We start from the raw sequence: 20,436 nt of genomic DNA, 5'->3' as shown, positions 1-20,436 counted from the left end.
TTTGCAGTCTGCATTTCCCTGGGGGACAGCTGAGGTCTAGCATCTGTGTAAAGACTTACAGACTATTTGATACTCAGTAACATATATGCAGTATTGTTGTTGTTGTTGCTGTCATGCCATTTTCCTGTTGGGTTGTTTGCTTTTTTCTTTATTGATTGATGAGAGTTCTTTATATATTCAAGATATATGTGGATTTCAAATACCTCCTCCCATTCTGTTATTTGCCTTTCTTACTCTCTTAATGGTGTCTACTGAAGAACAGAAGTTTCAACTTTATTTTTCTTCAAGAGTTATCTGAACTTTTCTTAGCTATTTACATTTCCATATAAATATGGGGATGAGTTTGTCAGTTTCCATTTTAATTGTTTACATGGAATGTATAGATTAATTTGGGAGAAAACTGACATCTTTACAACTGAGTTTTTCTATCCCCCACCCTGGGTATTTTCCACTTTCAAAAGCTGATTTAATTCCATTTTTTTTAAATTCCATTTTTATTGTCAGTGTTTCAAGACAGTAATATGAGGAACATTTCTCCCCATGATAAAGGTTCTCCCAGCTCAGAATCAGACATTGGAATGGATATGTGACTATAACCAGAACCAAAGTGTGAACCAACAGGAGGACTAGCAAGGCAGTAATATTTTTCCCCAGAATCTGAGTCTTTTGAAGATGTAGATAGAGGAGTCATGATTTAATCAGAGCGACAGAGCATCTCTGAGTTCATCTCCAATTAGCAGTGTTTGTATCTCTGTGCATTTTTTCCCCATGGAATCAGGCTCGCTTTCCTGGGTCTGTTAAAGTTACCACATAGGTGTCTGTGTTTCATATACAGGGCAGTGTCATGGCTTAAAAAAAAAAAATTTATAGATGACACTTGGTAGTAGATGTACTTTCCATGACAGCTTTTGCTTTTCTTATATATATATGTGTGTGTGTGTGTGTGTGTGTGTGTGTGTGTGTATATATAGTTTTTCTTTTTATTCACTCTAGGATTGTCCTTTCATCGTCTGTATGACCTATGCCTTCCACACTCCAGATAAACTGTGCTTCATCTTGGATCTGATGAACGGTAAGCAAGACGTGGGGAGTCTGAATACACTGAATGACTCTGCCATGATGTTGTTTGTTTGTTTCAGGATGTTTGATCTTAGCTTGCATTGCTCCAGACAGACTGGCCGTTTGGGTCTTTCAGATGATTAGATTCCCCCTCAAGTTTAAGGAAGCCTTTCACTCTTTGAATTTCCAGTTCAACTTCATTTTGGTTGACTGCAGTCAACTGGCCATCAACTTTAGGAATGAAATGTCTCCTAAAGGTTCATAGGCCAAAGATAGGAATGTATTTAAAAACCAACTGTGAAGGACTGACTCTGGGCCAGCTCAGATATTAGCCCAGTAGTCTGTACCTTTCGTCCAGACCCACCATATATCAATCTTTAAACTGTCAATGATGAACTGGAGAATGCAGGAAGAACTTTAGCCAGAAAGTAATTTTCTAAGAGTCTTCCCTGGTGGCTCAGATGGTAAAACATCCACCTGCAGTGCGGGAGACCTGGGTTCGATCCCGGGTTTGGGAAGATCCCCTGGAGGAAGGCATGGCAACCCAATCCAGTATTCTCGCCTGGAGAATCCCCATGGACAGAGGAGTTTGGCGGGCTGCAGTCCACGGGCTCACAAAGAGTCAGACACCACTGAGCCGCTTTGACTCACTCACTCGCTCAGTTTTCTAACACTAGAAAGTGACGTGATGTGATTCAAAGCATTTTTAGTAACAGGGGCTGAAATGGAAAAGCATATATTTCCATAAATGAGTACCTGTTTTGAAGTTCACTTGAAGTTTTAATTATGTTTTGAGTTTTTGATTTAGAACCAGACCCATCCAACAGCATGAAGGAATTTCACAGACGTAATAATGAGCAGACCAGCCAGACACAGCAGCATATTTCCTGCATGACTCGATTTGTGTGACTGTCAAAACTGGCAAAGCTAATCAGTGAGGGGAGAGGTCAGAGTAGAGTCCAGTTGGCTGTAATGAGGGGCTGTGAGCTGATAATACTGCCTGGGGTGGGCACAGGGAGCCTTCAGCGATGCTGGAAATCTTTTACATCCTGATCGAAAATAGTTACATAAAAATATGCGTGTGTGAACAGGAAGATACTTAGGGAATCAAAGGTAATGGAATTGAACACACGTGAACCTCTGTAAATCAGCTGTGGCTCCGCCTTTATCATTTATGAGAACATTCCCTTACCCTGTTGGTGGCATTCTCTGTAACTGGAGGCCATATGATCATTGACCTTTTCCAACCGTTTATTATGAAAAATTCAAAGGTACTGCAACATTGAAAGGATTTTACTGGGGACACCCAAACACCCAACCACCTGGGTTTTACCAGTTAAAATTTTACTGTATTTGCTTTCTCAAATATCTGTCAATATGAACAGTATATTTATTTTGTCTCCATATTTACTGTCCACAGAGCCAGTTGCCAAGCCACGTACTACCTCACTACGAGGGTGATTCAGTTAGGAAACAGGACTGTAGTCATCAAAAGATCAGCTCCTCCCCCTCCCGCTCCCCCAGTGGTACACATGGGCGTTGTGGTGTCCATCCGAGAGCGGAGGCTTGGGTTCATGCTGTCCCGGCCACTGTCGCATCTGAGTCTTCTCAGTGGTTTAGTTTTCTCTGGGATTTTTAAAGTGTTTCATCAGATTACAGAAGTCAGTGATACATCTATATCATACATGTAGACAAAGCGTAAAGTTAGTTAGCCGTTGTCAACCGTATCATGATGCTGCGCGACGCCCGTGACTTACTTCCCTGGAATTTACGCACCGAATTGCATTCTGCGTCTTTGATTCCAGGGGGTGACCTGCACTATCACCTTTCACAGCACGGGGTGTTTTCTGAGAAGGAGATGCGGTTTTATGCCACAGAAATCATCCTGGGGCTGGAACACATGCACAACCGGTTTGTCGTGTACAGAGACTTGAAGGTAAGGTGGTCTGACAGATTCCCCGCCTTCTGTCCGACATGTGCAGTAGGTGTCGTGTGGTAGTTGTCGTCCCCCACACGTCTCCCCCTCTTTCATGCCATCCCATCATTTTCCTCCTCTCAGCCCTGAGCAGAACATCACCTTCATGATTTCGGTCTCCTCCAGACACTGAATTCTTTTCTAAGGACTCCAGTCTTTCCCAGTTGTCCCTGTCACCTCCCTGCCTGGTGCAGCACATATGCCAGCTCAGATATTTTAGTTAGTTAATTATGAAAAGCAGGGTGGGTTTTTTTTTGTTGTCACCCATTTTACAATTGATCATAATTCTGTTAATGTTCACCAAGCAACTGGTTTGGCCCTGGCTCTGTGTGAGGGCAGAAGGTGTACAGAGATAAAGAAGCAGAGAACCAATGTCATGTGGGACATATCTACTGGTGAACTTGCACATAGAAAGACTGAGTCCTAATTCACCAGAGTCAGGGCTGATCAGGTAGGAATGGGGTGTCTGACAACCCGCAGAATTTCCCCCACCCTCTGAACCTCAGGTGATTTCGAGATTGCTTTAAAAAAAAAAAATCAGTAGCAGATTTCCAGGTTCCAGAACTCCATAGCCTCCATCTGCCACACTGAGGCTTCTTTACCATGCTTCCCTTTAAAAAGTCTTACTGGACTTGAAGAGACTGAAGCAGGTGCTTTCTCAGTTTTTCCATTCCAGAGCACGATGCTTGCTTGGTCCAGGACCCTGCATGAGAGAGGGAGGTGGTGGTTTGCTTGGCACTTCTGAGGTGATATTCACGTAGCCAGCAGCGTGAAGGTGGGGGAGCAGATGAAAGGGACCTTGACAAATTATAGAGATGATCATGCAGGCACATAAAGGTGTAAATAATGGTGAGAAGAAATGTGATGTGCATGGCAGCTTCCAGAGGATGAGAAACCCGCAGAGAAGCCTGTTTGCCTCCTCTCTCCAATTCCCTGTTAAACTGAACGCAAGTTAACCAGATCAAGTGTACCGATAATGCCCCCTTCTCTAAAGAGCTCATATGTTTTGATTGGCTTCTAAAAAAGGTTACCTCCTAAGAATCCAAAATGGTGTATTTCACAGTTGAGCATATTATTTTTTTTCCACAAAGTACACTGTAACTTTCAAAGCCTCCTGCAAAGCTAAAGAATTACTCCCATAGCCTTCATAGGAGCATAAAGAAGAGAAAAAAATGTATTTTCATCAAATTAGAAATAATTAGACCCTGGTTGGCACATGACATTTTATTTCCTCATGGTGAATTTTGCAGAAGAATAAAATACATGCTGAAAGCCTATGAAGCGCCATTGTAATACATTTTAATTTAAATCTATAACCGGTCTCAAATCATCCTGATGTGGTATTTCTGTTTTCTAAACTATTTAGTAGGCAGTGGTATTATCTAATTTCTATTCAAACTTAATTCTAGTCACTCATGATTATTCATGCTTCAGTTTTATAATGGCATGCCATTATTTTTATTTTGAGCAAAACAATAGTTGATCTCCAGCAGAAAAATACCAAGATGACTGTAATTCAATGTATATTAGGGAGGGGAGTTTCATTTTCCATGATGACACAGACTAAATCTAACCTTAATGGATACATTTCATCAGAGTTGTGGTCAAAATCATATCTGGTCATTTGGTAAGGCCCTCCATAGATTCTCTCCTAATAAACCAAAATGTTTATCAGGATTAGTGTGGCACCGTGGAAGATTTTGATTTCCTAGGTCACCACTTGTACATTGTTACAAGATTCCTTTCTGTGCTGTGTTCCATGGTTCAAAATCCTGGTGGTTCACAGAGGCTGAGGAGCCAGTGGACTCACTGCCTTTGTGGAGAGACACCCCATTCTGGCGGGATCACAGCTCTTGCTGTGGAAAGGAAGTACTTGAACAGTGATGAGCTGTGGTGGGAACCCCCTGTGTTACCTGCCCTGTGTTCCATCTTCTCCATCCTTCAGTGCCACTCTCCTGCTAAAGTTACTGATAACATGAAAGGTAGCATTGCTGGTCTCATGCCCCACTTGGAGGTGATGATGTAATTACTACTAGAATTCATGTGTACAAATGAACAGTGATAAAAATAATGATAGCAAGTACCTGTGATTTTGGAAGTTCTCCAAGCCTCGGGACGCCTTGGGGACTCTCAGAAATCACCTTCTCTTTCATTTTAGCCCGCCAATATCCTCCTGGATGAGCACGGACACGTGAGGATATCAGACCTCGGTCTTGCCTGTGATTTTTCCAAAAAGAAGCCACACGCGAGTGTGTGAGTAGTCACATTGACTCTGTTCACTGTCGTTTCCTAGTTCGACTCACTTTTTCACTCAGACCCCAACATGGTCGTTTGTTCTCCCAGTTTTCTCTTGTCAGCAGTAGTTTCCAACATGTGATGATGCTGGGTCAGAGGGAGAGGAAAGAAGTGGGGTGGCGTGATTGCTTTCACCAGTTTGGGGGCATGCAGGGGACCCACAGTGTTAGCTGCCTGGGGGCAGGGAGGCTGAGGGAAGGAGGGACCTTCGCAGCAGAGCCGAGTCCGCACTTGCTCTGTGACCCTCACTCTCTTCATCTACAGAGCAGCAGTTGCAGTAGACCCCAACAGCTTACATGCCAAAGAAGGGGCACAGGCAATTACATAGAACTTTCCAGGGAAGGCCCAGAGGTCAAGCTTCTCTCTCCATCCACTCTCTCCTTCTTTTTCAAAACATTTCCATTTTTTTTTTTCCTAAAAAGAAATGAGGATTTTTTTTTTTAATTAAAAGAATCATCTACTTGCAGTTCAAACTTTTAATGCAGATCCTGTTGCTAGATTTCAATATTACATCCGTCCTGCATGCAGAGGAAGCTGCCGGGAGCCCGTGCCCTTGGCCATCCCTACCCCCACCTCGGTGGACCCTGAACTGCTTCTGGTGATGGCCCTGCCATCTCCACACGTGCTGACACTGTCCCAAGGACTTGCCTGAACCTGAGATCGTTGCAGTGACAGCAGGCATGAAGTGGCTGCCCCGGGGCTCAACAGAGGCAGGACAGAATATGTGCTGGTTTTCATTCCTATTTCTTTGATGTCAGTTATCTGTGTAGAAAGTGTGGACAGGTGTGCAGTTTGTGGAAAAAATTCCCTTGATTATTTTCTTCTTCAGTGTATCAGTCTTAGCAGTGAATGTCTTAACATTCCATCTTGTGCGTCATCGCTGTGTTGAATGGTCTTGAAGTAACTCCCAGGGGTCTTGTTACATGCATCCATGCAGAAAATAAACTATAAATCCTTTTTTTTTTTTGTGAGACTAGAAGTAAAATGGTTCTAAAACTGCTTTACGAGGGGCTGCATTAAATCAGAATTGCCATTTAAAGCTGTGATCAGATATTAATGGCAATTAGTGCCATCTCTGTAAAGATGTCTCTCCCTTCCTGTAGAATGTGGGACAGGGTGATAAAAGCCTTAGCATTTTGCCAGCACTTGACAATTATGAGGCCAGAACCTGGGGTTGGATATATCAGCCTCTCCCAGGGAGTTCATCAGACATTTTAAAGAGAGTCATTTGAATTTTTAATGCCACAGCTATTTGATATGCTAATTTCTTCAATTTAGGATAGTCACAACTGAATATGAACCCAAGAGCTCATAAGAGTTAATCTCTCAAAGGAATTAACTTTCAGAAGCAGGGTTGCTCATTCCCTTATAGGGCCTCGCTCACGTCTTACTGTAATTCACACGCCAGCTCTGAAAGGTGGTGTGTTGTCCGTTATCTGAACTGCATCCATAAAGGGTTCAACCTTCCAACCCTGTCGGAAAGCTTGAATGTTTAAATGACGATAGTGAGGTCGCTACTTAAAAAGGATAAACTCTCAATGAAGAAGTATGTTTTTAGGTGGAGGAGGCAGAGAACAGAGGCTTTCGAGACAGATATGGGCTTGAATCCTTCCACGTGGCACCAGCCTCATTTCTCTCTTCTGCAGAGGCCGTCACAGTGCTGCTCACTGCACGTGACCGTTGTGAGGGTGCAGCCACCTCCGTCACGTAGTAAAGGGTCTGACTGACGCTGGCTGTGTGCCACGTGCTGGTGGTGCAGCAGGGTTGAGGCCGACGGGCTCCCTGAGCTCCCATAACAGCAGCCTGGGGGACTGTCCAGGAAGTGACCAGTGTGGGAACAGCATTCATGCTGTGAGTGAAACGTTGACTGTCCCAGGAACACGTGGCTGGTGGCCTGAATATGTTGTTATTAGTATCTTCATTCAGTTCCGTTCCGTTCAATCACTCAGTTATGTCCGACTCCGCAACCCCGTGGACTGCAGCACACCAGGATTCCCTGTCCATCACCAATTCCCAGAGCTTGCTCAAACTCATGTCCGTCAAGTCAGTGATGCCATCCAACCATCTCATCCTCTGTCATCCCCTTCACCTCCTGCCATCAATCGTTCCCAGCATCAGGGTCTTTTCAAATGAGTCAGCTCTTCACATCAGGTGGCCAAAGTATTGGAGCCTTAGCTTGAGCATCAGTCCTTCCAGTGAACACCCAGGACTGATTTCCTTTAGGATGGACTGGCTGGATCTCCTTGCAGTCCAAGGGACTCTCAAGAGTCTTCTCCAACACCACAGTTCAAAAGCATCAATTCTTCAGTGCTCAGCTTTCTTTGTGGTCCAGCTCTCACATACCTACATGACTATTGAAAAAACCACAGCTTTGACTAGACGGTTCTTTGTCAGCAAAGTCATGTCTCTGCTTTTTATATGCTGTCTAGGTTTGTCATAGCTTTTCTTCCAAGGAGCAAGTGTCTTTTAATTTTGTGGCTGCAGTCATCATCTGCAGTGATTTTGGAGCCTAAGAAAATAAAGTCTGTCACTATTTCCATTGTTTCCCCATCTATTTGCCATAAAGTGATGGGACCAGACGCTATGATCTTTGTTTTTTGAGTGTTGGGTTTTAAGCCAACTTTTTCACTCTCCTCTTTCGAGACTTCCATCAGGAGGCTCTTTAGAAGCCCGCATAGGGCACGGGTATAATCATCGACTTTTTATGGGGTGGAATCTGAAGTTCCAAGAAACTAAGGAACTTGAACAAAGTCACAGGCCTGGAAGATGGTGGGGCTTGAATTAAAATCCAGTTCTGTCCGGCTCTAAGGCTTGAGCTCCCTACACTCGTTTGAACTCCCCAAGTCTTTGAGGACGGACCTGATACTAGATTGAAGGCTTGTGGCCAGACTCTCACCCTCGACTGGGCCTCTCGGGTCTTTTCAAAGTGGTAGGTGTGATCCCAGGACTCCATGTGATGCTGGCAGAGCAGCATTGTGGTCAGTTCCCCATCTTGACCCCGACTCCGTCCTTTAAATGATGGAATTGGATTCTCAAAAACTAAAAGTGACCCGTGGAGCAGCCACCAGACAACACAGGAAAACTTCGTGGAGTCGAGCAGCTTGTCAGTGACTCGCTGAGCCCCGGCTGATGTTCCTCAGGAATGCAAGCCTCGGTCTCTAGTCACCATGCCTTCAAATGCTCGGGCGTCCTTTCAGTGTGAACAGCACAGACCGGCAGTGGGAAGCGCAGGCAGCCTTGGGTGCTGCCGAGTGGCAGAGGCTGAAATCCATGTGGCAGGTGGTCCGGAGCTCTGCTTTGGTGGTGTCCGCCCAGAGGCATGACATGCCTCAACCCTGTGTATATCTCCTTGTCAAGGTCTTCCCATCCCAGGACTGGGTTTTGATCCCGAGAATCGCAGGTTATAAAGCCACCAAGGTTTTCCTGGCCACACTGAAATTAAGCTTTCCCAGAAAATGGCTTGGGTGCCCCTTAGGGAAATCTGACGTCCTCACAGCGTGGCTCGCTGACCTCACACTGGCAGACTTTGAATTGCAGGGGGCGGAGCTTTTCCGATGGATGGACTGGTGCCCGTTTCCACTGTTTGGAAAAGTCTTTCAAGATGGAACTCTGAGGCTGAGAGGACACAGTCCCAGTGTTGACCTCCAGGGTCACTCTTCTGAGCAGATTCTCACCAATACTGAGCATAAGCAAGCTAGAAATGCTTATAAGAACACAAGGGGTTCTTTTCAAGTGCCAGCGCTGCCCTGAGCCCATCCCACATGTGTTCTGTGGGGTGAAGGTGTCACCTCATCACCCATTCTATCAGTGAAGAAAATTGATGAAAGATGGGAATACAGCTGCAGATAACGACTTTTGGGGGACCCTTTTGTGCCCACACCTCTGAAAGTTTCCCACAAGCCTTCTCTCACTCTTGGAATGGTGTGTGCTCACATTGTAGGACGGGAGAGGATTTTGATTCTCCGATAGAACATATTACATGTAAACGGTTGTCCTCCGAGGTGACTGTCCTCAGCTTCCTGCAAGCCATCTGCACATTTGCTGAGCTGGGTCCTTTGACCTGTTGGCAGCTCCTCAGACCTGGGATTTCTCTGTCTCCATACCTGTCGGCTTCCCCGCCACCACTTGGGGACCACCGTGACTGTGGAGGGGTGAGGGCCACCATGGACGCCTGTGCAAACCCCAGTCCTCAGCACGGGGGGTGGCGCCTCACAGGAGTGCCTGATCCCATCACTTCCAGGTCGAGAGTGCTGTGGCGTGGTCACCTGTCCTCACAGATGGGGACAGGCACTAACCTGCCCCCATCGCGTCCAGGTCCAGAACACTGCAGTGTGGTCACCTGTCCTCATAGATGGGAACGGGCAGTAACCTGCCCCCATCGCGTCCAGCTCCAGAACACTGCAGTGTGGTCACCTGCTCATCACCACCTCCCCACCCCACACGCCTCCACACAAAAGCTCTCCAGCGGGCAGGAGAGCCTTGGCTGCCCCTCTTCTGTAGTGGGGAGGGCTCACAAGATTCATATCTCACCTTCCCAGACTGTGGAGCGTGCCCAGAGCATGCACATGGCTCACGTTTATCTCATATGGTAATTTATTAATATTCATTCCTATTTTAACGAAGGAAATATCATTTTCCCATTGGATGTTTGCCAAACCATATTTGATGGAAGCACCAGTGTCCCCTCCCCCTTGTTTGTCCTGCTGCTGTTTGATGAATGGCGCCCTGACCTCTGGATGAGCTGGGAATAGTTTGTCAGCAGGAACACGCTGGTAACCACACGTGCCCTTTCTTCTCCCCAGTGGCACCCATGGGTACATGGCACCCGAAGTTCTGCAGAAGGGGACCGCCTATGACAGCAGTGCCGACTGGTTCTCCCTAGGCTGTATGCTTTTCAAACTTCTGAGAGGGTGAGTGACATGTGTCCCTTCAGTCCATAACCATGGTGTGCCCTTGGATCAGGATAAGAAATATTTACGTGTTATTAGACGCCAGTATCTGTATAGATCACATAGCGATCTTTAAGCCACACAATGATCCAGGGAATGCTCACAGCTTTTTCTGCCCGTAAAAATGAGTTTCCTTCCCGTAAGCTTTGGGTATTTTTGTCCCACTCCAGGAAGGAATTCCTACACGTTTAGACGTAAAATAAGACTGTGTTGGACTATTTCCATTGTTAAGCCTTATTTGGTGAGTGAGTGCTATTTTTAAATATAGATAATTGAAGAGGGTAGGAGAGTTTCTTTTCCCTAGAAATGAATTACTCATGATTGTCTTGTGAGCTTAAAGCATTTCTTACACAAGAGGGTGAAAACCCAAAGTGAACCTGTGTTAAAAGTGTGCATTTGTTTGTGAACATACTGAAATTTGCAGTTTTTAAAAACATAAAGATAAAATTGTGCAATTCCGTGTCCTTCACTTGTGTTATACTTGTCCCTTTGATGTAAATTGCTGGAGATGATGATGCACAGTGGAAAGAGGATGGAATGAAAGTGCTCTTGAGATATGTTCTCACATTGAACATTTACAAATTATGTTAACATTCCATTAGTTTTAAAGAGTCTTGAGTCAATTTTAATAGAGAGCATAAGTGTTTAAGATGTGTTTTTGATTATTCTGCATTCATAGAGGTACCACAAAAAAGCAGTTTATATTAAAACTTCCTGGTCAGGATTCTCCCTGTTACATTTCCTCTATGAACACACAGGCCTGGTAGTTTGCTTAACTTGCCACGTTTTTCCCGGAAAACCTTATTGATTATCACAGCATGTTCTTCTTATATTGGGTTGGCCAAAAAGTTTGTTCATGTTTTTCCATAAGATGTTGTTTAACACAATCTGGAAAGAGGCTGGATTCCCTGTCTTCCCCCCAAACTAGGTTCCAGGCACCCTGGCTGCTTCCCCAGGACTTGGATAATCTAGTTGTTCATTGCTCACCGCCTCACTTGGGAACTGAAATTGTATTACTGCTCAGAGACTCAGGTCCTGTTGGTCCTTAATTGAATTATTGTGTTTGTGGAGCCTGGAGGGCCTTAATTCATGTAATCAGACTAGCTGACCTAATTAGAGAGTTTCTGCAAAGCAGACCAGAGAAAACCACTTTCCACCCGGGATGTTTCCCCGGCTGGCGGGGGTCCCTTCGTGCGCGGTGAGTGCATTCAAACACGCTGTCTTCACTCGGGTCTCCTCTGGTTGTGGGGGGAGCAGTCAGAGGTCAGAAGCCACAGTTACAGAATCATGAGACAATTTAAAAAAACTGCACAACAGCAAAACTGTTGTGCATGAACTCAAGTTATGAAAGTCGGTTGTGAAATATGGCAGAGCCTTGGGTTAGTGCTTTGTTTATTGATTTCTGTCTCATGTTAATCTGTCTATAATAATGTCCACACGTATAGACTAGGGATAGTCTGGCATGTATTCCTGTTTTTATAAGATCCAAGGATGGGTCCAGTTGTTAACTCTATGCCAACAGTGTATTTGTGGCTGAAAAAGTGAATTCCGTCCTCCCTGGTCACGGTTCAAGTCTGCAGGACTGAGTTGGAAGGTGCTACTTCCTCTGTGACGTCCTTGATCAGGCTTGGTTAAAGCGTTACGGTTGATGTGACCCCTGTGGAAGGGAGTCTCGGCTGACAGGAAGACATTCAGAGGATGGTCGTGGGGATGGGATGGATGGATAAGAAGAGATGAGAATGTTGGCGGCTAGAAATGGCGTCTCACATGGACAGGTTCAGAGAGCTGGGCACAGTGCTTCCGGCAGCCACACTGTAAGCTCCAGCAGCGTTAGTCCTCATGGAATAAAACAGACTCCATGCCAAACCCTCCCCAGAGCTTGTACTCAACCCCACGAGCTCCTGGCAGTGCTTGGGGACTTTTTAGTGGTGCCAACTAGGGGAGGGGCTCCTTCTGGTATCTGGCAGGTCGAGGCCAGGGGTGCTGCAGAGGACGCCCCCACTGCCCCCACAAAGGATCACCCAGCCGAGGAGGAGGAACTCTGCTGCAGACCAGTCTCTTCCCATCCTTCCCGTGTCTGTGCAGTGATGGTGACCAGGGGTCACCTAGGGTCTTGTCGCTTCTGTTTTCTGTGATCAGATACTTCCCACACTGACCAGTGTGCCCCATCACCTTGGCTGAAACATTTCTCTGCACCTCTCTTTGTGTCGTGACACCCTCGAAGGATTCCGCAGGGCACAAGAGACAGGAACCTGGACGTCAGGATGCTGACAAGACTGTAGAGTGTGTTTGCGTCCCTGGACCATGTGTTGGGTGGGGTCACTGCTTCCACTTCAGCTGACTGTCAGATATGGGAGAGCATCTGTGTACAAAGATGTTGCAATTATGCGGAATTGTGGTCATGACCCTCAAGCTAGAGTTCAGATATCTGTTAGGAGAAACAATTGGTGTGACCATAGCCTTGATCTTAAACTTGTCCCCACTGATGGTCAGACACGAGGGGAGAGCCCAGGGGGTGGTCTGGGGAGAGCGGAGCTCTGTTTGAGGTTACTGAGTTTGCTCCTCTCGGGAAAAAAAGAATGTTTATAAATATTTTGGCAGCTGTTGGCTTAGGTTCAAAACTCACATTTGATGTTGCATGCCGTCTTTTTGGTATTCTAAAATTAATTTTTGATGTAAGACTTTTTAATCACTTGTGTTTATAAACAGGTTGTTTCTGAGCTCCGGTTTCACTGTGAATATGATGTGTCATTTGTGTGTGTGTCTCTGTATGTTTCCCCATCATTTGTCGTGTCTTGAACAATTTCCCAACTCATCTGGGTGAAATTCTCAGCTCTCGCACTCTCTGTAATTCCAAAGCCACATCTGACCACTGCACATGCAAATCCTATTTCCACAACGTCCTTCGACACAGCCCAAATGTTGCATGAGGGCTTGGCTGGTGTCGAAAGCTGTTGACAGACCTGTTACCATCTCCTATTTAAAGCGGCTGCGTCCGGGAGCAGCTGTGATCACACAGGATCTGCGGGCCCCATGTGCCTCCCTCAGAATGGAGATCATTACTATCGGAGATTTTCTTTAACATTTTCCAAAATAGAAATGGAATCTTGGGTTTTGTTCACAAAGAATAATCAAGAACCATTGGAAACAGATGCGCATCAGGACTTGAAAGCCCAAACCCTCTCTACACAACACCCCAGAGCCCCAGAGCCGACAAGCATTTCCGATCGTCTCTTATTGAGTCAGACACAGAGAGCTATATTTATCAAACAGGGTTTGTAGCGACCGTGCGCATGTGCTGGGAATGTTTTTGGCACCACTAACTTTAACTCCAGTCCCCTCGCAAAGCCCTCCCTCGGGTCTCATGAAAGAGTTTTTAAATTTAGCACAGAGCATCCCTGTCAGAACACAGCCGTCCTTCTCTGCAAGTGTGGGGCACAGCCCTCCTCTTCCGGCATCACCCAAGGGTCGAGAGCAGGAGGGGGTCCTCTGCTTTTCACACAGGAGCCCGAGCAGGAGGATTTGCCGAAACAGGGCGAGCTTCCCACACGTGAAGGAACCCCCGGGGAGTGGCAGCAGTGTCTCGGGCAGAAGGGCTAGGCCTTAGTAAGCACTGAGAAGGCTCTGCTCCTTTTCTCTTGAGCCGTGAACATGTTCATATCTCTGTGTTTTGCATACAGGAGTGATACAAGCCGGGGCTTACCTGATGGTCCAGGGGTTAAGAATTTGCCTGCAGGGGACACACGTTCTATCCCTGGTCAGGGAACTAAGATCCCACATGCAGCGGGGTAACTAAGCCTGCGCACCTAGAGTGGCCTAGAGAAGCCACTGCAACGAGAAGCCCACGCACCGCAATTAGAGAGCGGCCCCCGCTCGTCACAACTGGAGAAAGTCCACCCAGCAACAGAGACCCAGTACTGCCAAAAATAAATCTGAAACAGAAAGTGATACAAGTCAAGTTTTGAAAAATTATAATCTCTCATAAATAACATTATTATTTGTTATTCTATCCCATTTGCTTTTTAACTGCAGTAATTTTACATTTTTTTCTCCTTGGAAACATTTAGGGTGCAAAGAATATTTCCAATCAAAATCTGTTTGAAAGATTAGTGTATGTTTGCTTGGTACTGATTCACCTTATTTAGATTTTTTTTTTTTTCCAAATTAAGGCTTTCAAGAGATGGAAATTAATGTGTTTTTCATTGCTTAAGAAAGAAAATTAGCATTAGACTGCCCCCTCTCGTGCAAAGTGAAAATTGAAATATTTAAATAATAAATACTCTGAAGTGGAACCATCTCTTCAAGAGATGGTACAGTGCATAGTTTACCTAATTCAGTAGCAGTAAGTTGATTGCAAGGATGGGTGCAGTTTTAATTAGTTTTTTTTCCTAAATCACATTGAGTTATAGATTCAACATCCTACTCTGTTTTATAGAACTATTTTGTGTAATATCTTGCCTCAACTTATGTTTTATATGTCTTATCAATAAACCTATGAAAGTGAATAGTCAAAGTGTTAGGTGCCCAGGTGTATCTGATTCTTCACAACCCTGTGGACTGTAGCCCAGCAGACTCCTCTGTCCATGGAATTCTCTGCAAGAATGCTGCCATTCTCTTCTTCAGGAGATCTTCCCAACCCAGGGATAGAACCAAGGTCTTCTGCATTGCAGGCAGATTCTTTACTGTCTGAGCCTCCAGGGAAGGTCCAAATAAATCTGTAGGATTGGTCATTTTACAGACATGTCTTTACTACCAGAAAATCCTATCATGTATGTCCCTTCTTTAATTTTCAAGTAAGTAAATAAGGCCAGGGTTTTCTAGTTTGCATGTTTACTAGTCTCTTTTAATGCTAGGAGCATCTTTATTTTAAAAAATATTTTATTGACGCATAGTTGATTTATAGTGTTGTGCTGATTTCTACTGCACAGCTAAGTGATTCAGTTATACATGTATTTGTGTGTTTTTTCCTGTTCTTTCCCGTTATGGTTTATCATGGGATATTGATCATAGTTCCCTGTGCTGTACAGTAGGACCTTGTCATTTATCCATTCTGTATATCATAGTTAACAGCTGTAATGCCAACCTCCCAGTCCCTCCCTCCCCTCAGCCCCCTGCACCTTGGCAACCACCAGTCTGTTCTCCAGGTCTGTGAGCCTGTTTCTGTTTTGTAGATAAGTGCATTTGTGTCGTATTTTAGAGTCATGTGTAAGTGATATGTAAGATTAGCTTCAGCATTTTAAAAACATAATCAAGAGTAAGAGTAATATCTTTACAAGGAGACATTTATTTTGTAAGTTAGATTTGTTTGTCTCATATGTCTATCAGTTACCCGCCGTATCCTCCCACTCTGTCAGCTGCTGGCATATGCATTTTTTCAGTCGTCCCTTTCACTGTTTCGGTGATGTTTGTGGTATTATGCCATGCAGAGGTGAAGGGACTGAGACGAGGTTTCCATGAATGACTCACGGCCAATAGCCTAGTCACAACGTGAGCCCAGTGTCTAGATCTGGAGTCATTTGTAAGTTAGTTAGAACATGAGTGAGCAGTTCTCAGAACCCTGGAGGGTCTGGGAGCACAGGGTTGGTTTGTATCTCTTATCACCAAAGGAATGTATTTCTTAAAATTACTGGGTTCTGGGGCGGGGGAGTGTGTTCATTTTGTGTTTTGGTTCAACTGCAGTTCTTTGCATTGTTTGAGGGACTTATCCATTTTTTCTAAAAAAAACTGTGTGAACATTACTATTATCTCAAATACTAATGTGACAGATGTCATGTGTATGACTACATTTTCATAAAAACCTGTTGGCTGATTTTTTTTTCCAAGTGATATTTTAAATTGTCATTTGGAATATATTTGCTAAAGTTTATTCTGGTAGCATGACTTCACTGACATGAGTATCAAGAGTTCAAGTAAACATCAGCTTTGCTCGTTCAGAACCTCATATGTCTGATTGTCAACCTGATCATCAGGTTTCCCCTAGAAATGGTCTCTGTTTATGACTTTTGTATTCCTGCAGTTTTGAATGAGCAGTGACAGAACATAATAGTTTGTCATATTAGTCAACGGTATTTGCTGTTACCCAAAACCATCTAGTAATAGAATTTTCTTTGTCTCTACAGTCACAGCCCTTTCAGACAACATAAAACCAAAGATAAGCATGAGATAGACCGAATGACTCTCACCATGGTAAGAAAGTCACAATCCGTTTTTATTCTCATTATAATTTTCCTATCTCATTCCATTACAGCTAGTGTTAAAAAAAATATGCTTTCTTAAAATAATGGAAATAGATGCCAAGGCAGATAACAAGATTTGCTAACAGACAGTAAGAGAAAGATACAGAAAAATCAAGACCAAAACTAAAGAAAAAAAAAAAGGCAAAATGATTGGGACGCAGAAGAGGGAGGAAACCCAATTCTTCTGGCTCCAGCCTGTCGATTGACTCTGAAAGTGATGAGTAACCGCTTTGCATTTCTTTATAGAGTCAATGTTAACTTGTGATGTATCTGCAGTTTTCTTTTAACACTATCCTTATGGAAGAAATGGCCTTTAAATCTGGTCGAGGGTGAGGGCAGTGTTTCCACAGATGCGTTTTTGAAGTTGTGTCCCCCTCCTCCCACCCCCAGAACGTGGAACTTCCAGATGTCTTCTCCCCCGAGCTCAAGTCCCTTCTGGAAGGCCTGCTTCAGCGAGACGTCAGTAAGCGCCTTGGCTGCCACGGAGGCGGGTAGGCCGACGTTTCTGCATTTCAGCATCTCCCCCCAGAAAGCAGTTCAGTTCCTTTCAATGTATCAAGAATCTGCCATTTCAGTTCAGGGTGGGTAGGGAGGATCACGTAAGAGTTGTGTGTTTTGGCGGGTATGTGTTCCTTAGAATCTGCAACTCCTTCTGTTCCAAGTGAACTGAGCTTAAGCAGCAGTGCTCTTTGGGAAAAATTGTTTTCTTCAGTTTATGAAGGGGTTTAGCATGCACCATTCTGTTAGATGTGTAGTTTGCTTCGAAATTAGTACTCTGTTATCTGATCTATCAGGACTTGTAGACCTTTGCTGTAAATCTGTTTAACATGTACATCGCTCTAACTCAATTCCTAGTTAAATTTGTTCTCACAGTTGTAGACATAGAGATAGTCCGCAAAAACCCTAGGTCATCTTAGGCCGAGGTAACCATCCCCCGTAACTGATTATATGGGATCATATTCCTAAGTTCAGTGTGAAGCGTTGCTAAACATCACAGTGTTTCCTGGGTGGTTGGAAGGAAGCATATTTTACCTGCTGTCTTGAAGAACTGAAAATAGTTGTTGCTGTGTGTCCTTAACAGGAGATGACGCTTGTGAACCATTTCTTAGTTTTCCGAATGCATACTTACTGCTGCTGTGATTCTGTCTCTCCCACAGTGCACAGGAGCTAAAAACGCATGACTTCTTCAGAGGCATCGACTGGCAGCATGTCTACCTGCAGAAGGTACTCCTGCTGGGACCCCGCTCCAGTACCAGCCCCGACACTCTCTCCCGCTGCATCTTTGTCTGCATCTCTGCATCCTGGCTCCGTCCCAAGTTCACCCCCAGCTCTCCCATCCACAGCCCAGCTTCTTGCTCTTCTATTCAAGCACTGCCCCCTAGCTCATTCTCTTTGGGACCACTTCTTCCTCTTCGTTTACATGTAAAAAATATGCAGGAAACGTCATACACTTATAGATGCTTTCAAGTCCAGCCCCACATAATTTAAGAATTAGCATGATTGGGTAGCAGCATGAGCTCCTTGGCTTATTGTAAGATATTTTTTAATGTTCTCTCTGATACAGGAAAACACCCCAAATTAAAGTTGTTGTTTTTCTTTTTCTCATTGTTGATGATCAGCTTTGGACTCGTCTGTGTACAGACTCACTTGAGGACTGATGCTCTACTAGTCCTGCCTGTTTAAACCCAGAGTCCGGGCTCTGGTTCGGCCAGCATCAGCCTCAGGGCGTTTGTGGGTGTGGGACACCCCTCCTGCTCTGTTGCAGGCATTCAGCCTCTAGCAACTGGATCATGGAGGGTGCATCTCCTTTGGGGGCCATTGTGAACCTTGTACTATGATTGTGTGAGCTTGAATGAGTGCTACACAGACTGTGGCACCTTGATGTCTTTCACAGCAAGCTCTTTATAGGATAGCGGGCTGGGCCTATGGCCTCGTACCCTGCTAACCGAACCCTCCTTCTCCCACCCTTTTAGTACCCTCCACCCTTGATCCCTCCCCGAGGGGAAGTCAATGCAGCCGACGCCTTTGACATTGGCTCATTTGATGAAGAGGATACCAAAGGCATCAAGGTACACTTGTGAGGCTAGATTTTAGGAGGGGGATTTTTTTTCTTTCTTTTGGAAATCAGACTTCATAACTGTCTCAGTACTGGCCTGTTTGTGTTGGACTGTAACTTGCAGATGAATATCCACGTGTTTGATGAATGTAGAAGAGATCAAGACCTGAATTAGAGACTACAAAAGCTTTTTTTTTTATTTGATTATTTTGTCAGGTCTTAGTTATAGCATACGGGCTTCTCTCTGGTTAGCAATGTGCGGGCTCAGTAGCACCGTGGCGTGTGGGATGTCAGTTCCCAAACCAGGGATGGAACCTGTATCCTCTGCATTGGAAGGCCAATTCTTAACCACTGGACTGTCATGGAAGTCCCTCCCGTAGGAGAGCTTTCTTTGACCACCCATTTCATGTTTGATAAACTGAAAAATAATCACATTGTTATTGATTTGGATAGATTAGTGGTTAATAGAAAACTCAGATGTATTATGAAGGGGGAGAAACAACCATGTGATGGCAAACATTACCTGGCTTCAAGCCAGAGAGCCAGCCATCTTAATTCTCCCAAATTCCCCAGTGTCTCTGTGTTAGGATGAAAAGGGCAAACAGCATGAATCATTTCACACTTGTCAATCGAAAGTGAAATAATCACTGTTTTTTGTACATATAGCATCCTCTGCATTTTTCAGACTTTGGTTCCTATCATTGTTTTCCAAGTAGACAAGGGCATATTTAGAGATGATGAGTCACGAGACAAAGTCGCCCTCTTTCGGCTGCTGAGTCAAAGCGTGTCACTGCATGTCAAGTTCTCACTGCTCCCACTTTCTCAGCTTCCCCGAGTCTCCCCACCACCACCACCACAAACCTCTGAGAGCCGCCCCTGCCCCGCCACCGTGTCGTCTCAGCTGGCTGCGTTCCTGGCCTTGTGTCCGCCTCCTGGTCTCTCCTACCGGGCAGCCAGCTGTAAATGTGGTTGGTGCTCGTGGGCTCAGTTTCTCAGGATGGAGGGTGGCAGGGGAGCTCAGGAGTAGGACAGCGGAGAGGGCCACGGCCGCTTCCCTAGTTGGAGCCTTGGCGCCCCTGGGGATAACAGCCAACCACTGCCCAGGGGCTCGGCATCTCCTGTGGCCTGGATGACAGGACTTGTCGGGGTGTAACTGCCACCCTGCGGCTTCGGAAACAGCCCCTTTACAGAGTTATCTCAAAGGATCATTGCTGTCACAGAAGAGTTTTGTCATCAGACATGCTTCTCTCCAGCAAAGAACACTAAAAAGAAGGTGAATATCACATGGGAGCCCATGAAGTTTTTAGTATTCAAAGGGGATTCTCATGCTTTTGGTTTTGTCAGCTGTAGTCTGGCCTTTGGAGTCAGACAGGCTGGGCTCAGACCCTCACTTATTACCAGAGTGAGCCGGGGCTGTTGCGGGAGCCTCGGGAGTGCTGGTTTTCTCCCCTATGAAGTGAGTGGTTTCATTGCCAGGCCCCCTCTGGGGTTGGATCACCTGTGTCTGCCTCCTGGCTGGTGCGCTAAGACCTGTTGTTGGGCTGGTTTTGCTTCTTCCTGAGCCAGAGCTGAGAAGACTGTGTCTCTTAAAAAGCAGCCGAAATAGCACATCGTCTTTAAGGGAAAACAGCTTACTTCTGGTAGGGCTTTGTTTTATGCATTTTTCACATAGGCTGAGTCACAAAGACCAAGGCTCTCTGGCCTTACAGGAGCTGGAACCCTTTATACATAAAGCAGAGGCATCCATTTTGGAGCAACTGCTTGGGAAAGGAGGGTATTTTCACTTTTGCCAGACTCCAGAATCTGTCCCGGTGTTATCACAGGGTGCTCACCCAGCCTTGATGCTCTGACACTCCACTACACACA

At 45.2% G+C, this 20,436-nt stretch overlaps 1 protein-coding gene across 3 annotated transcripts in view; it reads left to right on the top strand.

Annotated features, from left to right (window-relative positions):
• Nucleotides 1–20,436, top strand: part of GRK3 (G protein-coupled receptor kinase 3) — a 116,673-nt gene that overhangs the window by 82,045 nt on the left and 14,192 nt on the right. For all 3 annotated transcript variants that reach the window (XR_010658840.1, XM_065904308.1, XM_065904310.1), the window contains 8 exons: nucleotides 994–1,072; nucleotides 2,865–2,995; nucleotides 5,193–5,287; nucleotides 10,132–10,239; nucleotides 16,398–16,464; nucleotides 16,905–17,005; nucleotides 17,672–17,738; nucleotides 18,488–18,583. Coding sequence is in view for 2 of the 3 variants with exons in the window: in XM_065904308.1 (XP_065760380.1) it covers nucleotides 994–1,072; nucleotides 2,865–2,995; nucleotides 5,193–5,287; nucleotides 10,132–10,239; nucleotides 16,398–16,464; nucleotides 16,905–17,005; nucleotides 17,672–17,738; nucleotides 18,488–18,583 (744 nt within the window). In the remaining variant the exon portion in view is untranslated. The remainder of the gene's footprint in view (nucleotides 1–993; nucleotides 1,073–2,864; nucleotides 2,996–5,192; nucleotides 5,288–10,131; nucleotides 10,240–16,397; nucleotides 16,465–16,904; nucleotides 17,006–17,671; nucleotides 17,739–18,487; nucleotides 18,584–20,436) is intronic.

Source organism: Muntiacus reevesi, chromosome 13, assembly GCF_963930625.1.
Source record: "Muntiacus reevesi chromosome 13, mMunRee1.1, whole genome shotgun sequence".
NCBI lineage: Eukaryota > Metazoa > Chordata > Mammalia > Artiodactyla > Cervidae > Muntiacus > Muntiacus reevesi.
The sequence above is the reverse complement of the archived record's forward strand: the minus strand, read 5'-3'. Positions and strand labels throughout refer to the sequence as shown.